The 19,533-nt window shown below is 40.6% G+C and overlaps 1 protein-coding gene across 4 annotated transcripts; it reads right to left on the reverse strand.

Annotated features, from left to right (window-relative positions):
- Window positions 1–5,688: 5,688 nt before the first annotated feature.
- LOC134217873 (uncharacterized) lies at window positions 5,689–18,595 on the reverse strand. Of its 4 annotated transcripts, XM_062696701.1 has the most exons (3): window positions 10,173–10,352; window positions 8,662–10,113; window positions 5,689–6,166 (listed from the first exon to the last, which is right to left on the reverse strand). In XM_062696701.1, exons 2-3 carry the CDS (start codon window positions 10,033–10,035, stop codon window positions 5,906–5,908), a joined length of 1,635 nt encoding a protein of 544 aa, XP_062552685.1. In that variant the 5' UTR covers window positions 10,036–10,113; window positions 10,173–10,352; the 3' UTR covers window positions 5,689–5,905. The 4 variants fall into 4 exon arrangements, with proteins under 4 accessions (XP_062552685.1, XP_062552687.1, XP_062552686.1 ...); XM_062696703.1 differs by lacking the exons at window positions 8,662–10,113; window positions 10,173–10,352 and adding an exon at window positions 18,272–18,595; XM_062696702.1 differs by having other exon boundaries at window positions 5,689–6,130; window positions 8,662–10,374.
- Between the last annotated feature and the right edge of the window lie 938 nt (window positions 18,596–19,533).

Raw genomic sequence — 19,533 nt, forward strand, 5'->3', positions numbered from 1 at the left:
GTGTTGAGGGTAAAAGCGAAACATTCTGCAGAGACAAATAAAACACGTCTAGTTCGGTTCACATGCAGATAACATGTCTTTATTTACAATTGATGTTTCTAAAGAAACACAGTAGCTCAGATCTCTAAATCTTCATTAGAGTCTCTCTGGATATGCTACTGCCAGCAGGGGTTCCCTATCTGGTCACTACATTTTCGTTGGCGCTTGGTGTGCTTTGGCTGAACCCCGACCATTTGTCAAGGTACAATTAAGTGGTGAAATTAAATGGGATTGTACAAACTCGTCTTACGACAAGTAATGACTTCTCTGCTATAACGGGAACCTTCTTACAAATGAGCGTGAGGTGATCCAAAGGTGGTGGCAGCACTACGAAGAGCACCTGAATGGCGAAATGGCAGACAACGGTGGCGGTATGGTAATGAACATAGGAGCACGCGGGCAGGACATGCGTCTTCCGGATTCGAATCTCCAGGAAATCCAGGAGGAGATCGGCCGGCTGAAAAACAACAAAGCCCCTGGAGTTGACCAACTACCAGGAGTGCTGGTTAAACACGGTGGTGAGGCACTGGCTAGAGCGCTGCACTGGGTGATTACCAAGGTTTGGGAGGATGAGGTTCTGCCGCAGGAGTGGATGGAAGGTGTTGTGTGTCCCATCTACAACAAGGGCGATAAGCTGGATTGTAGCAACTACCGCGCAATCACATTGCTGAACGCCGCCTACAACGTACTCTCCCAAATTTAATGCCGTCGACTAACACCAATTGCAAGAGAGTTCCCGCAGTACCAGGCGGGATTTATGGGTGAACGCTCTACCGCAGACCAGGAGTTCGCCATACGTCAGGTATTGCAGAAATGCCGCGAATACAACGTGCCCACACATCATCTATTTATCGACTTCAAAGCCGCATATGATACAATCGATCGGGACCATCTATGGCAGCTAATGCACGAAAACGGATTTCCGGATAAACTGATACGGTTGATCAAGGCGACGATGGATCGGGTGTTGTGCGTAGTTCGAGTTTCAAGGGGCATTCTCGAGTCCCTTCGAAACGCGTAGAGGGTTACGGCAAGGTGATGGTCTTTCGTGTCTGCTATTCAACATCCCTTGGAAGGGGTAATACGAAGAGCAGGGATTGCCACGAGTGGTACAATTTTCAATAAGTCCGTCCAGTTATTTGGTTTCTCCGACGACATTGATATCATGGCAAGTAACTTTGGGAGGATGGAGGAAGCCTACATCAAACTGAAAAGCGAAGCTAAACGGATTGGACTAGTCATCAACACGTCGAAGACGAAGTACATGATAGAAAGAGGCTCAAGAGAGGTCAATGTAAGCCACCCACCACGAGTTTCTATCGGTGGTGACGAAATTGAGGTGGTTGAAGAATTCGTGTACTTGGGCTCACTGGTGACCGATAACTATACCAGCAGACAAATTGAAGGTGCATAGTGGCTGGACATCGTACGTACTTTTGACTCCGCAAGACGCTCCGATCGAATAGAGTTCGCCGCCGTACCAAACTGACTATCTACCAAACGCTTATTAGACCGGTAGTTCTCTACGGACACGAGACCTGGACGATGCTGGTGGAGGACCAACGCGCACTGGGAGTTTTCGAAAGGAAAGTGTTGTGTACTATCTATGGTGGGGTGCAGATGGCGGACGGTACGTGGAGGAGGCGAATGAACCACGAATTGCATCAGCTGTTGGGAGAACCATCCATCGTTCACACCGCGAAAATCGGAAGACTGCGGTGGGCCGGGCACGTAGCCAGAATGTCGGACAGTAATCCGGTGAAAATGGTTCTCGACAACGATCCGACGGGAACAAGAAGGCGAGGTGCACAGCGGGCAAGCGGGATCGATCAGGTGGAGGACGATTTGCGGACCCTCCGCAGACTGCGTGGTTGGCGAAGTGCAGCCATGGACCGAGTTGAATGGTGAAGACTTGTATGTGCAGCACAGACCACTCCGGCCTTAGTCTGGTAATAAATACAAATTCTACGCTATAAATTAGTTTTTTTTAAGAATTATAGAGTTCGCTGCATTGAAAGTAGAAAAATGATTGAATTAACAAGAATATTGAGGGTGTCCAATCTACCCCGGGTGTTCATAATGCCCCCTGGTCCCCTACAACCATTTAAGTCCCCTATTCAATATTTATAGAATTAGCATTTTCTCAAATCGTTATTAGCTGAAATTAATTACACATCCATAGAAATAATGACTTATTCATACACAAGAACAATAATTGATAAACATCATGATTCTTTTGCAGTAAATGTATTACAGTTTTAGGTTCTTGAACCTCTATTGTTATAAGAATGAATCTATTAGGCCTGCTAGAGAAATGCGTGTTTTAGATTCAGACTCAAAATCAATTCCTCCGTCTGGTTTGATTCACTGTTGATTATATGGTAAGACAGAAGTCTTAGAACTGTTGAACAGCCATATAAGAACTGTCGTATTAGGATTAGCAAAAAAAGTTGTACAGCTGGGAAATTGGTACCTTTACCCTATTATAGATTTCATCTGACTTCATTTGACCAGGGTGTCAAAAATCTTTGTTTACAGATGACACGGGCCTTTCCGCAAAAGGGCGGAACCTTCGTGTCATTTGTAGTAGATTGCAAAAAAAATTGTATTTTTTATCCACTTACTTGCAAAAATGGAAAATTTCCCGAATCCTTCTTATTTGAAATCTTCTAGCAGACATATTTATTTATTCATTACCAGACTAAGGCCGGAGTGGCCTGTGCTGCACATAAGTCTTTCAGCTTGGTCCATGTCTGCACTTCGCCAACCACGCAGTCTGCGGAGGGTCCGCAAATCGTCCTCCACCTGATCGATCCACCTTGCTCGCTGTGCACCTCGCCTTCTTGTTCCCGTCGGATCGTTGTCGAGAACCAGTTTCACCAGTTAACTGTCCGACATTCTGGCTACGTGCCCGGCCCACCGCAGTCTTCCGATTTTCGAGGTGTGAACGATGGATGGTTCTCCCAACAGCTGATGCAACTTTTGGTTCATTCGCCTCCTCCACGTACCGTCCGCCATCTGCACCCCACCATAGATGGTACGCCACACTTTCCTTTTGAAAACTCCCAGTGCGCGTTGGTCCTCCACGAGCATCGTCCACGTCTCGTGTCCGTAGAGAACTACCGGTCTAATAAGCGTTTTGTAGATAGTCAGTTTGGTACGGCGGCGAACTCTATTCGATCGGAGCGTCTTGCGGAGTCCAAAGTACGTTCGATTTCCAGCCACTATGCGTCTCCGAATTTCTCTGCTGGTATCGTTATCGGCGGTCACCAGTGAGCCCAAGTACACGAATTCTTCAACCACCTTGATTTCGTCACCACCGATAGAAACTCGTGGCTCACATTGACCTCTCTTGAGTCTCTTCCTATCATGTACTTCGTCTTCGACGTGTTGATGACTGGTCCAATCCGTTTAGCTTCGCTTTCCAGCAGACATATTGGCACTATGAATGGGGTGCCAATAAATTGGTCTAGCGAAGCTAAATATTTAGGACTTCTGCTAGATCAAAAATTAACCTTCAAAAAGAAGGCATTCAAGTCAAATGTAACAAATATATTAGGTGTCTATATCTACTTATAAACAGAAAATCAACACTTTGTCATAATATCAAATTTTTGATTTACAAACAAATTTTATGACCCGCCATGTTGTATGCTGTTGCCAATATCGACTAGTTGCAATATCAGAAAGAAGGCATTTCAGAGGATTCAAAATGAAATTTTGAAAATGATTGTGAAGTTGCCTCCGCGGTATCGTACCAATGAACTTCATAGAGTTTCTAATATTGAGACATTGCAACAAATGTCCGATAACATCATTTCCAATTTTAGACAAAAATCGTTGCAATCTTCTATTGCAACGATTAGCTCCTTGTACCCTTAGTATAAATTAGGTTAAGTTTACAACTTTGTAATTCCAACCAGAGGAAAAATCCTAACTACCAGAGGCAATTGAAATGTTAAAAAACTGAATCTATTTCCCTAAAGTGCAATTTTGAACTCTCTTATGTGCTTTTCTCGTTTAATGTTTAATACACGAGAAGGGCACCGTCACCGCCAGGGCACAGTGTTTTATTTCGTCATTTTCACGATCGAAATACAAAAACTCGAAAAGTGTGGATTTTGGATATAGGGTTTATTCACAGAAGTTTCAAGATATTTAGGAACGCATCTTTCGATAAAAACAGTTTGATGATCAATCCCCCTAAAATTGAGTTGAGAAAATTTATTTTCCACCAGAATGAGATAGACTCGTAGTTGCTGAACATCCCGAGTTTCTATCTCTTATATATAACAAACTTAAGTCGTTTTATGTAAAAACCCAATAAAAATCTTATTTTTCATTCTAACTCTTTCCAATGATTTTTCCCATTTTCCGTCTCTTCTACAAAGTTGTTAAACAAGCAAAATTACATGTTTCTGTTGAACATTGTAACTTTCCATCTCACATACAACAAAAGTTATCTTCAAATTATACATATTTTTAGAGGTATTTCAAGTTGTGATTACTCCCTTAATTGCAAAAAGTCGCAAATTTCTTCACGATATGCTGCTTATGATTTTTCATAGGTTTGTTTTTAACACAGCATTCGAGAAGACTCTTTTCGACAAAAGTTTTTAATGTCAAAATGAGCGATTTTCAGCATATCGTGAAAAAATTTGCGACTTTTTGCAATTAAGGAAGTAAACACAACTTGAAATACCTCTAAAAATATGTATAATTTAAAGATAACTTTTGTTGTATGTGAGATGGAAAGTTACAATGTTAAGCAAAACATGTTATTTTGCTTGTTTAATAACTTTGTCGAAGATACGGAAAATGGGAAAAATCATTGGAAAGAGTTAGAATGAAAAATGAGATTTTGAAGGGGTTTTTACATAAAACGTCTTAAGTTTGTTATGTATAAGAGATAGAAACTCAGGATGTTCAGCAAAGTTGCTCGTATTAACATTTGCTACAATTTTGATAAGAAAATTATTTTGAGCTTTTTAGTGGAATGTCTTTCATAAGACGAGTTTATACCATCCCATTGAATTCCACCACTTAATTGTATCTTGACAGATACGTATTTCGACCTCAACAGTAAGGCCTTACTGTTGAGGTCGAAATACGTATCTGTCAAGATACAATTAAGTGGTGGAATTCAATGGGATGGTATAAACTCGTCTTATGACAAGTGATTTGCTACAACTTTACGGAAGACACTACGTGTCTATCTCATTCTGGTGGAAAAATAATTTTCTCAACTCACTTTTAGGGGGATTGATCATCAAACTGTTTTTATCGAAAGATGCGCTCTTAAATATCTTGAAACTTCTGTGAATAAACCCTATATCCATAATCAACACTTTCGAGTTTTTGTATTTCAATCGTGAAAATGACGAAATAAAACACTGTGCAGGGGAATTATTCTGTTTTTTTTTATCAAAATCATATTTCAGTTATTTGGAAAAGCATAAATTGTAAAACTATGCCGAAGACTTGGCCATGCGACCCCCTTATGCACCCCTTAAAAATGCAAATCATATATCGGTGGTAATTTCAATCAAAATGGAATATAAATATTTTCCTATGAATCAAACTGCTTTGAGTTGTTTGTTTTTGAGGTTGACTTCGGAAACTAATGAATGATTATTAAAACACAATAACTTAGTTCAGAGACTTCTCGGTTTTATTCACAAATCACCACATATATTTAACGAATTTAATTGTGCTTTTTATAGTTAGTCGAAGAATTCCTCAAGTTCCTTTGACAGTAGACCGCCCTAGAACGAGATTACTTAAAACTAGTTTACATTTAATTTATTTCGTAATATGACGAAAGAACGAAGCTGTTTGCAATGCACGATGAATTCATGTTGGATCCTTAGAGCGGGTTTATTTTTCTATTCGCTGGTCCGCAACTCGAATCAGATAGACCATCGTCATCCCCAGCTGTATTGAACCAGATGGACCCGTTTTGCAATCGTCCTCTAAGTTCCTCCCGGTTGTTTGTCAATAAAGGAAAAAGTACCTCCTTACGATCACTCAATTGCACCTGCCTGACCTCTAACACATGCAAGTTTTTGAGAAGCACCATTCGGAATGTTTCCTGAATACTGAGCAAACATTTCGAGAGGGTGAGATGCTAAAACATGAGAATAAATTTGTAATGGCGTTACCGACTGGATTTGCTTCACATATTCAAATTTTGGCTTTCTCAGCCTGTTGAAATAGGAACGATTATTCGCATACGTTTCCGGACGTTTTGGCCGATTGGTTTTGGCCTTTGAGAAAGGCCATCTTCTCAAATGCCAAAACCAATTGGCCGAAACGTCGGGAACGTATACAAATAATCGTTATTGATTCAACAGACTGAGAAAGCCAAAATTTGAACATGAGAATAAATATGCTAGGTATAATAAAAAAACCCAGATTAATCCACCTAGCGGTGATGGTGCCTTTCTCGACCTTGGTAAAATGTGTGTGCTTGAAAAAAGATGTGCTAGTGGCTAGGAGTAAAAAAGACAAATTTTGTCCGTTCTATGAAAATCAGATTATTTATGGCAAAGATATTGTAGATCCAGTTGAAAACCGAAAATCATATTTTGTCCCATTTCCGGATGTCGCAACTGCATCGCGAGTGGTGCCCGACTATGGCACAGTTGCGCACTACTCGCGATGCAGTTGCAACATCCGGAAATGCGAGAAAATGCGATTTCGCAGGACCTCGGTTCGGTTTTCAGCTTGATCTACAATATGCTAATAAGAATTTCGACATTTTGTTTCCTTTTTCCAATCTTGACGTACATAACCCTATTTTATTTCACCCAGTCATATATTTTAAGGATATCACTTTTGGATGTTAGTTGAACTGAAGCTCCGACTACACAAAAAGAAAACGAAAATGTCATTCCCATCACGCGAGCGGAGGGCAATATTTGTTATGATATAAATCTCATGACCGTCTTTCTGCCAAACTCCCGTATGAAGTGGAAGAGACAGAGACATCATCTCAGTTCGTCGAGCTGAATCGATTGGTATATAACTCTCCAGGCCTTCTGTAAAAGTTTGGTTTTTGGAGCGAACATACAGCCTTTTCGTATAAAAAGGCTAAAATGGTGTTTCGGCCATAACTTCCGATCCCATAGTCCGATCTAGCCAATTTTCAATAGGAAACAATGGGACAGGATTCTGCGTCGAATGCAACTTGTTGCGTGTGAATCGATTAAGGTTAGGTGTCCGAAAAATAGGTGACATTTTTTGTGATTTTTATGAAAAAAGGTATTTTGGTCATAACTTCCGATCCCATAGTCCCATTGTCCAATTTTCAATAGGAAACAATGGGAAAGGATTTTGCGTCGAATGCAATTTGTTGCGAGCAAATCGGTTGAGAATAAGTGCCTGAAAAATGAGTGACATTTCTTACACAATATTTTTTGTATGAATTTGTATTTTGGCCATAACTCTCGATTCCATAGTCCGATCTGGCCAATTTCAAATAGGAAACAATGAGACAGGATTCTGCGTCGAATGCAACTTGTTGCGAGCAAATCGGTTGAGGATAAGTGTCCGAAAAATGAGTGACATTTTTTACGCGATTTTTTGTATGAATTGGTATTTTGGACAAAATTTTCGATCCCATAGACCGATATGGCCAATTTTCAATAGGAAACAACGGGACAGGATTCTACGTCGAATGCAAATGCAAATCGGTTGAGGATAAGTGCCCGAAAAATGAGTGACATTTTTTACGCGATTTTTTCGTAGGATTTTGTGTTTTGGCCATAACTTTCGATCCCATAGTTCGATCTGGCCAATTTAAAAAAGTAGATAGTGGGACAGGATTCTGCGTCGAATGCAACTTGAGGCGAGCAAATCGGTTGAGAATAAGTGCCCGAAAAATGAGTGAGATTTTTTACACGATTTTTTCGTATGATTTTGTGTTTTGGCCATAACTTTTGATCCCATAGTCCGATCTGGCCAATTTCAAATAGGAAACAATGGGACAGGATTCTGCGACGAATGCAACTTGTTGCGAGCAAATCGGTTGAGAATAAGTACCCGAAAAATGAGTGACATTTTTTACGCGATTTTTTTGTATGATTTTGTATTTTGGCCATAACTTTCGATCCCATAGTTCGATCTGGCCAATTTCAAATAGGAAACAATGGGAAAGGATTTTGCGTCGAATGCAACTTGTTGCGAGCAAATTGGTTGAGGATAAGTGTCCGAAAAATGAGTGACATTTTTTACGCGATTTTTTCGTATGAATTTGTATTTTGACCATAACTCTCGATCCCATAGTTCGATCTGGCCAATTTCAAATAGGAAACAATGGGACAGGATTCTGCGTCGAATGCAACTTGTTGCGAGCAAATCGGTTGAGGATGAGTGCCCGAAAAATGAGTGACATTTTGTTGAGTAGTTTTGCGCACACACACACACACACATACACACACACACACACACACACACACACAGACATCACCTCAATTCGTCGAACTGAGTCGATTGGTATATAACACTATGGGTATCCGGGCCTTCTATAAAAAGTTTGTTTTTGGAGCGATCATATAGCCTTTACCGTATACTTAGTATACGAGAAAGGCAAAAATGTGTGCCATAAATAAGTGAACTTACTGTCAAATTTCCTGAACTGGCGATGATTTCCAGGATCTCTAGAGAGACAGTCATATTGATGAGATTCAGTTGTGGCACTCCCAAAGCGTTTCGGGGACACACTGAATCCACTCTAGTGTTAGAGCCACCAGATTTGAACAGAGCAAGGGTACGGATATTTGAATAGAACTGATTCAAAAACGGATTCAAGTACGAATCTACAGACTCAGCTAGATCAAGCGAATCTACATTCACGAAAAGTTCTACTTTTTTTGATGAGAGAAGATTCACGCTAGGGAGCAGCTTCACATTTAACGATATTGTCTGCAGAGATGGATAGCTCATTTCTAGAATGTCGTCGTCTTCCTTTAGTTTTACGTTAACGAGTTTGAAGGTGATTAATTGGTCAAAGAGTGATGTATTTCCAGCGCAGCTCAAGTACATATTGTTCAGTTCGAGCTGTTTCAGTCGTGGTAGCGATTCAGACAAGCGGTACAGATTGATGCTTGAAGAAGCGGTGTCTCCCATTATAATTAGCTGTAGACCTTCCAGATCCGAGCAACTATTGATTGCATCCGTTGTTTCTACAAACAGTGTCTCCAATAGTCTTTTATCGAACTTAACTGACAATGTAAGCCACTTTAGTTTGGTCAATGCGTGTAAAAAATGTACATCTTGAACAGTATAGTGTATGCGTAAAACAAGTGTAGTTAGATGTTCGAAAGATGCTTTGAAAAGATTCTCAAATTTTTTCTTATATAAAGTGCATTCTAATGTTTCCAGAGAATGGCAGTCAGGCAGTACAAGATCAAATGTACTGGCGATGCTGTCGCTAATAGACACTAATTTTAGACGAGGGGCAAGCACGGTTATGGCCCTGTTTCCTTTCCCTGTATGAATCTCACTCCAGTGCAAGCATCTTGCTGCGGTCAACTGTATCTCGTATTGCATGTTTCCGCCGGTTATAAGGTTGTCGTTTTGCAAAAATCGATGATCTAGCCAAATGTGCACTTCTTCCAGATTGTTCACCCAAGTTTCAAAATCACCCAGCAGAAAAAACATGGACCAAACGTTATCGATCGAAGTCCTTTTAATTTTTAACCTCCGAAGGTTGAATTTTTCGGCACAAACATCTATTATGAGCAAAAGTTCGCCAAACGAGGGAACCATGGATAGCAGAAGATTGGAGTATCTACGTCGAATCCCTTCCAGCTTGGTGAGAATGTTGGGCCGGTCCAACTGGAGTGCAAGCCAGCCTTTCTGGGTTATGAATGCGTCTGTCGCACTGTACCATTCACGGCAAACCAAACTGGCACTAAGGAGGTCATCCAGCGTGAGGTGTTCGAATATTAACTGCACTATTTCTAGTGGCAAGCTACCGAAATTGAAGGACATACTGTTTGCGTTCCGTAAGCCACACTATGTATCACACAAAATTTGCAGTAATGGGCGTTTTTTGCTGAATAATTTGTTCTGGAAGGCAACATAATGACGTGGCGTATAATCGAATCATTTCAATCGTTCACATATACCTGCATCGATGAGGCAGTAGAGTAGATTTATCAAGAATGGCGGTTTGAATTTTTACTTGGAACGATCAGTGCTGCCACTAAGAAAATAACTCAAGAAAAATATTAACATGAAAATTTATAACATGGCATGGTATAGGTAATAACATTTAAAATGTCTTTAAAACGATAGTTTTTTTAGTCGAACGGTATTTGGTCTGCAGGGTGAGTAACCCAAGAATCTTGGAAGGGTTGAAAATGTGGAAGGGTTCAGAATTTTAAAACACATCACATTATAGGCATGTTATCTCGTTTTCTATATTTTGCTCTAAAGCAAGTACTACTTTAGAGCAAAATATAGAAAACGAGATAACATCCCAACAAACATTCACTAGTTGAACTAACATCAGTGTGATGATGCCTATAATATGATGTGTTTTAAAATTCTGAACCCTTCCACATCATATAGGGGGAAAGACGGCTTTGGCAGGTTTTGTTCTATTATTGTCAGGGGGGTTTTTGTCGACCAAATTTTATGAAATTTGGCCACAACATTCTTTGATATGCAAAGAATGTTTAGGCCAAATTTGAGCATAGTCAGTCATAAAAAACCCCCCTGTCAATAATAGAACAAAACCTGCCAAAGCCGTCATTCCCCCTATTTTATTTTATAACAAAAAATAAAGTTCAACTCCTATCACAGCTTGTAAAATTTCCATTAATATATACTTTTTCTGTCGGTGACAGCTGGCGGACTCCTCCTATGCCGTTAAGCCGGCTCTATAAACAGTGTGGGTGGGTGGTTCATGCGCTGTTCAGGACATTTGTGTATGTGAATCTTAACTTCATTCTTCAGCTGTACCGGCTGTACCTTAATATTTGTAAACGAACTCAGTTTGTACATATCTGAAAACTGTAATGAATTCAATGCATAACAAATTCAATTAATGAGGCAAAACCCGACATCGGAGGATCATTTATTTAGTTGTATAAGGTTCACTAATTGGCAAATAGCTAATTTCAGAAGCTGAATTTGAAAATGTGATGTATGGTGGACTTGTGGCACTATGTTTTTGCCTTATCCTGTAACACGGTAGATCACTTTGACGTAGTGTGTTGCGGTGTAAGATCTACCAAACAGATCCCTAGCTTAATCCATTTTTCTAGCTAGGGCTAGGGCAATAAGTTGTGGTAATTAAGGATTTATCGTATTTAGTCCCCGCTACCAACAGCAGTCTCAGAAATAAAACATAATGTTACCTTGCAGACAGTTGAAAGACTCGAATTCCTCTTGTTTGAGGCTAGACTGTATGCAGCGGAAACAACTTTTCAAGCAATTAGTTAAAAAACCTCGGTACCCGGTCCTAGACTAAACTGACTGCTGGAAAAATCGAGTTAGGGGTTTAAATACGTACTAACTCTTCATGAACTGGTGAAAATGGTAGTGAGAGGAACATACGGAAGTTCTTATTACTGAACAAATTCTCTTGCTTGAAATGGTCTTGTAGACAGAGCTAAATCCCGGGTTTTCATTATTTACTGGTGATATTCTAGAAGCAAGACAAGGATGTGGCTAGGGCTCCGATGCATGGCCAAAAACAGTATCACTGTTCTGTTTTCTCAAGAAAGGATTGATTTTCTATTGATAAGGGGCGCGCCTTCAATGGGATTGCTCTCTGTGAAGGGTCTAAATAGCGGGACCTTGTCATGGTGCTCTTGAGAAAACAAAACAACAACTGTATCGAAACCGATACTGCATTGCTTATCAATAGTAATGAAGTAATTCGACATGCACTTTAACACTAAGGATACCCGTATCCTACTATACGCTACAATAGATCTAATAACAGGTCGCAGTGGCACACCCGAACAGGAAAAAAAAAAATGTTTCTGCCTTTCTCCTACAACAAAGTTGTACCGAAAGGCCATCATTTTAATCCAAAATCGAACTTTTTTTATAGAAGCCTCGGAGACCTATGATGTTATATACCAATCGACTCAGCTCGTCAAACTGCAGGCCTGGTAGCGGGTCACTTTTTAGTGACTTGGTCACTTTTTTCGGGCAAGTCACTAAAAAGTCTCTTTTTTCGACCTCAAGTCACTAAAGTCACTTTTTCTCGCAAAAAGTCACTATTTTCAACTATTTTGAAACTATTGACCATTTTTGAATGAAGCTTTATGTGTAAGTCGGATGATGCTTTGTTCATGGCGGAAATGAAATTACGGATCTTGGAAAAACGATCACTCTGGAACTTCGCCAGCCATTTTACTCGCTGCTCTTATTGGCATTTCACCAGTAGCTAATTGACCTTTCAAAAGTTTTATTTTTCTATAGAGATTCTTTATTTTATTTAAAGTCAACTTTCACAAAGAACCCATATATTTTGACGCCTCTAAGTACTTAGATTTAAAATAAAATATTTAAAAAGTGCTGTTTTTCAAGATAGGGCTAACATCTGCCCGATTTTGAACGAACAGCGGGTGAATTTTTCAGACCGGCTCACACGTGCAGCATTTTTTCAATTTTTGTTTTGGATTTTTAAAATAGTTAGAGGCTTGAGAGAGAGATGTAAGAGAAAGAAAGTTGACCTTAAATAAGCCAAAGAATCGATTGAGACAGTAAAACAAGATGCAATTTTTGACGGGAAAGGATGTAGATATTATTGTGTAGCTTGCTGCTGCGCCAGGAAATCACCCATTGCGCATTATTGCACTCGGCGAAGGTATCGCCTTACTCGGATCACTGTTGGACTCTGACTGAGGGAGAACGATGCTTGGCTGCTTGCTCGTCACCAACACCAAGACGGCATAGGCAGCATATAATATAGAGTGGTATACAACAGGGCTGTCTCGCCCCACACATCCCCCTTTCTCTCCGGATTTTTTATTAGTCTCTTGCAATTATAACTTGTCGTTGGTTTTCTTTTTAATTGTAAATGTATTATTGAGCTTATATTTAATTAAACACTCGGTACAAATACCACTATAAAGATTTGCCGAAGGTACCATTCAAAGGGCAAGGAAATCGAAAACCATTTTCTACGGAATATTGTCTTATATTCAGGCAACGAACAGATATTTCCGGTTTGAATAGATGAAGTTTCCTCCAACGGTTGTTCATTCACCTCATTCATATGCTCCAAGATTCAATTTGTACGTTGGTCTTCCTGGTCTTCAACCCATAGAGGGTCATCGCACTTTGTAGGTGGTTGTAAGTACGATTTTCTACTACAATTTTGGCGCGTCAATCTCCAGCTGCTGAGCGAAGCACATCAACTCAACACCACGACCTCCTACCAAATATTCCACTCTCTCATCTGTCACTTTCTATCTAGGGCTAATGCTAATGGCTAATATATATGCCCTTTATTCGGTTTATGTCATTTACCATACCCGTCTCAATCCCTACAGATGCGTCTCCGAATTTCGTCGCTGGTTCATTCATTTCATTCATTCAGTTTACATCTAAACAGACAACACTGAATCAACAATTTGACGCTACAATACACGGTTTGAGGCCTGCACCTGGTCTGCCCACCTCGCCGCTGTGCTCCACGCCGTCTCATTCTTGCCGGATCGGAAGCGAACACCATCTTTACAGGGTTGCTGTCTGGCATTCTTGCAACATGTCCTGCCATCGTACCCTTGCGGCTTTAGCTACCTTCTGGATACTGAGTTTGCCGTAGAGCTGGGCGAGCTCGTGGTTCATTCTTCGCCGCCACACAACGTCTTCTTGCACACCGTCAAAGATGGTCCTAAGCACCCGTCTCTCGAATAATCAGGGGGGTGCTTGCAAGTCCTCCTCGAGCATCGTCCATGCTTCATGTTCGTAGAGGACTACCGGTCTTATCAGCGTCTTGTACATGTCACATGGTGGTGCGGTGGTGAATATTTTTTGACCGCAGTTTCTTCTGGAGTCCGTATTAGGCCCAACTTCCACAGATGATACGCCTTCGTATTTCACGACTAACATTGTTATCAGCCTTTAGCAAGGATCCAAGGTAGACGAATACCTAGACCACCTCGCGGGCCCAGGTGGGCCCTGTCGCACTCGGTTCCGCCCACAAGCATGTACTTTGTCTACGATGCATTCACCACCAGTCCAACTTTTGTTGCTTCACGTTTCAGGCGGGTGTACAGTTCTGCCACCTTTGCAAATGTTCGGCCGACAATGTCCATGTCACTCGCGAAACAAATAAATTGACTGGATCTGTCGTCGCTGGTATTGATTCCGTAGATCTGCAGTCAAACAAAGTACGCGAACACAATAACCGCCCTAGTTTCAGCTCCGAACTTCTTCTGAAACGAACTTTCTCTCGGAGTTTGATCTGTCAAACTAAACGATGCGTTTTTTAGTGCAATTTTATGAGAATCTAGCGCACTTCGTCCGAAGTTGGGTTTCTAGCGTATATCTTGCATGCTATGATGGCATAAACACCAGCTATCTGGCATTGACAAAACACGCTAGCAGTGCACCACTATCTTGTGCATCTTCGCATTCGTTCAAAAGCCTTCATTCCTTACACAAGCAATATTATCGGCCACATATAGCAGATAAGCAAATTCTGCATTTATTATCCGCTCTTTTTTTTTCGTTATTCAATCACACGCACATTCTCTAAAAATTCACTCACTATATGTGCCATATTCCGAGTACTGATCAAATTTGACACGATATTTTAGGGAGCATCAGAGCTAGCGAAATATCAAATTCTTTTTTTATATGAAACTGTATCTGAATGATAAATGCATCTCAAGACAAGACTGATCACAATCGATGCAAACTTATGGTGCAGCTACATTGTCTTCTTTTATGTCTTTTCCTGTCATGTACATCGTTTTCCAGGTGGTCATGACTGTAGCAGGTTTCCTCTATCTTGTTGTTCCGTGTCAAAGCCCCAATTCCGACATTGCTAAACGGTCCTTATACAAATCATACCAATAGAGTTATTCCATACCAAAGCGTAACTCTCTGAATGTTCCCGAAAAGATCGAAAGCGTTCGTGTCGCCTTAACTAATCTTGTTAGTTTATCCAAAATTTCACATTCGTGCATCAAATGCCATTACCAACGAACATAACAAAACGATACAGAATTATTTTTTGTATTCTATTCTGTAGTGTGCTCATAACATGCAAGGGAAGGTAATCATATGATAATTACTTCTGCCTCATACGCAGCTAGTCGTGGGATCAATCCCAAGTTCAATTCTCCTACTTTTTTTCTCTCCATATATTTCTCATGTTTTAGCAATCGATTAGAAATAGACTGAATACCGGTTCCATCTTCTATTCTTTATCTACAACTTGACTAATTCTAGCCGTAACTGTTAGAAATCGAAAAGAGCGAAAGAAAGCTCGTTTTGGCATCCATTGCAACCTGTTAATCAAGATGAGCCTCTTCCATAGAACCTATCCCCTAGATTCCAATAATATTCTCGTGGCGAGTGCAGAAGTGTTCTTGGTTTACAATGTGGCGAGTGACTGCATCTTTTATCAATTCCTTTACATCTACGGTAGCCCGAAAGGACGTGGCCAGCGCCGTTTGTTAACCCCCCTAGAGCTTTTGAACTGAGCACATTGAGGTGCTCAGTGCAAATCCCATGCCCTAGCCATTGGCTCTCTATGCAATTGTGATTGTTCTGGTAAAACACGGAGTAGCAAATACGACATGTAAGGTTATCATGCTCAGGCTCTACTTTGTTAATGCAATGTTCTTCTCATAAGACAAGAACCTCGACTAATTCTATTCGCTTTTGGAGCGAAACATCGTGATTTCGCATGAATTAAAACTCAAGCATAATCCATTTCTTCAAATTTGCGAGCAAGTTTTCCAAAACATTATGACTCCAATATTAAGATCTGGGCAGGGATCTGGGTATTATTTAACCACCATGGTTGGAGATACATTCAATATTATTCCTGACATTCGATATTAGCTGCACCAAGTTGGGGTCTCCAGTTAGCCTTGTGAGCAAAAACGTAGCATTGCCACTGCTTATAGAATACGAAGTTGAAATGCAGAGCCATAGATGGGATATCACAATTGCTAAACATTACTTTATTTTGCAATTTGAAATCAAGGCTCTTCAAAAGCGTCATTGCGGCATCCACTACTTCAATATTACTTTCTTACAACGTGCCTTTCCATTTTTTTTAATTCGCATTTTTTATTCGGTGGTTCAGTAGAACCATGCTACAATAAGCTGAATTTGGCAGATTATTATGCATTATGTTGTAGTGTGTGTTTTGTTTTATCACCAACATCGATTTGGCACTTATGGTACTGGTACTTTGGCTGCTAGGCTGAGGTAAACTTGATATTTGATACGTGACCAGGTAAGTCATTGGTAATCTTGAACTAAGCTTAGATTACGCAAGTGAATTGAGCAAGTCGCTTGATTTGAACATCTAAACTCCTCCGTTCAACTAACTTGCACGAAAAGAAAGTTGAACATGTTCAACCTTTAGCAAGTCAAATGAATTTTACTAAAATGATCAAATTACTTGCCTTGTCAAAACCTCGGTTAAAACATAGCATGATACTTTAGGATCAACGCCCCATTGTTGTTTCCTCAGAAACTTGCTTTGTGTTTTCTAGTGCTTTTAACACACCATTGTGTTTTTCGCCATCAAACCATTTCAACTATGAACGGACCTTTCAAATCGCCCACGACATGCTTTGAACTGTGTTCCAACTCGCAAACCTTCAGCTATTCAATTTATCTGGCTGTCATCATAACTCGCATATCATTCCAACTTTACTTGGCGGTCTTCCCAATACGCCATTACGGTTCTCAAAACACGTAAAAAATCTCAACTTTTCTTGGCGGTCCACCTAACACGACATTTCAGTTCTTTCACACGCAAATCATTCAAGCTTCACTTAGCAAGCTTACCAATACGCCATTATGGTCCTTAAAACACGCTAATCATCAACCGTCTAGGACGAGTTAAGTAACTCCATTTAATTCCACCAATTATTGCGATATCATTGCAGATACGTATTTCGACCACAACTGTGTGGTCGTCTTCAGTGTCTTGTACTTGACTCGACGACGCTAATCATTTTTACTTTGCTTGGCGGTCTTCAAACCACGCAAGTCATTTAATCTTTACTTGGCTGTTCACTAAACACACCATTGCGGTACTAAAACACGCAAATTATTTCATCTTTACTTGGCGGTTCTCCAAACATTCCACAGCAATTCTTAAAATACGCAAATGATTTCATCTCTACTTGATGGTCTTCTCAACATGTCATAGCGGCCCTCAAAACCCGCAAAAAAATCATCTTTACTAGGCGGTGCTTCAAACACGCCATTGCGGTCCTCAAAACTCGCAAATCATTCCATCTTTATTTGGCGGTCCTCTAAACACGTTATTGCGGTCCTCAAAACTCGCCAGTCATTTCAACTTTGCTTGGCGGTCCTCCAAACACGCCATTGCGGTCCTCAAAACTCGCAAAACATTTAATCTTTACTTGGCGGTCCTCCAAATTCGCCATTGCGGTCCTCAAAACACGCGAAACAATTCATCTTTTCTTGGCGGTTCTCCAAACTCGCCATTGCGGTCCTCAAAACTCGTCTATCATTTCATCTTTTCTTGGCGGTCCTCCAAACACGCCATCCATTGCGGTCCTCAAAACTCGCAAAACAATTAATCTTTTCTTGGCGGTCCTCCAAACTCGCCATTGCGGTCCTCAAAACTCGCCAATCATTTCATCTTTTCTTGGCGGTCCTCCAAATACGCCATTGCGGTCCTCAAAACTCGCAAAACAATTAATCTTTTCTTGGCGGTCCTCCAAACTCGCCAATCATTTCATCTTTTCTTGGCGGTCTTCCAAACACGCCATTGCGGTCCTCAAGACTCGCAAAACAATTCATCTTTTCTTGGCGGTCCTCCAAACTCGCCATTGCGGTCCTCAAAACTCGCCAATCATTTCATCTTTTCTTGGCGGTCCTCCAAACACGCCATTGCGGTCCTCAAAAATCGCAAAACAATTAATCTTTTCTTGGCGGTCCTCCAAACTCGCCAATCATTTCATCTTTTTTTTTTTTGGCCAAACGCCATTGCGGTACTCAAGACACGCAAACAATTTCGAATCTTCTCCGTTTTACTTACTCTCGCAACCGCGTCTCTCCCAATTGGGAGCACCGGTCCCCACGTAAACACTGCAAAAAGCAAACATCCTTCTTGGTTCAGGAATTTACCTTTTCTTCTGAGATTGCGCAGTGGGTGATTTCCATGACGCAGTATTTTTATCAGGCAAATTAGTTTTAACCTTATTCCACTTGAAACTAATAAAAAATGAGCAGTAAAACCTGCCACTGTCGCCAAATGTGTAGCTTGCTGCTGCGCCAGGAAATCACCCATTGCGCATTATTGCACTCGGCGAAGGTATCGCCTTACTCGGATCACTGTTGGACTCTGACTGAGGGAGAACGATGCTTGGCTGCTTGCTCGTCACCAACACCAAGACGGCATAGGCAGCATATAATATAGAGTGGTATACAACAGGGCTGTCTCGCCCCACACAATTATATAAAGGGGATAAAGTCTCTGCATGCGCTGAGATAAATCGAAAATGAGAAAAGTGGATCAAGTCCCCTATCAATTGCACTATTGGCGGTTCAGATTAATCTTTTCAATTTTAGATAATCTTCCTGGTGCTGCAGGGAAACCAATAGTTGATGTAAGGCTTGTTATTTAGTGCATACCTAAAAAACATGCTTATCAGTTCTTTTTTTATAAAAAAAATTGTTTTGTCACAAACCTCGTGCATATCATAGGAACGTAATAGCTCTTCGTCGATGTTTTCTTTTTATCATTGTAGCGAATTGCGGTAGTTTGCCGATGATTTAATTGTTCAGCGTGATAAAGGATTATTGTATCTTGCACCAGACGCAACAATCACGGTTGTAACTGTTGAGTTATTAACGAAGTTGTGATTCTCAGCGTGTGATATTTTGGTAAAATAAAAATATTTATTTTCAAATCGAAATAATGATAATTGCATCTATGATTGTACTGCAATCGAATTGAAAGGCGATACTTTAAATATGTAAGGGATCCCCAAAGTAATTTTGCTGTAAGAACACGAGAAAATAAAATCCGTTATTCCCTCCCAACATCCACTTCGATCAATGTTTTGTAATTTTTCAAAATATATTGTGATGATAATTTATACATTCGTAATAGGGGGAATGACGGCTTTGGCAGGTTTTGTTCTATTATTGGCAGGGGGTTTTTGTCGACCAAATTTTATGAAATTTGGCCACAATATTCTTTGATATGCAAAGAATGTTTTGGCCAAATTTGAGCCTAGTCAGTCATGAAAACCCCCCTGCCAATAATAGAACAAAACCTGCCAAAGCCGTCATTCC

Source organism: Armigeres subalbatus, chromosome 2 (assembly GCF_024139115.2).
Source record: "Armigeres subalbatus isolate Guangzhou_Male chromosome 2, GZ_Asu_2, whole genome shotgun sequence".
Taxonomy (NCBI): Eukaryota; Metazoa; Arthropoda; class Insecta; order Diptera; family Culicidae; genus Armigeres; species Armigeres subalbatus.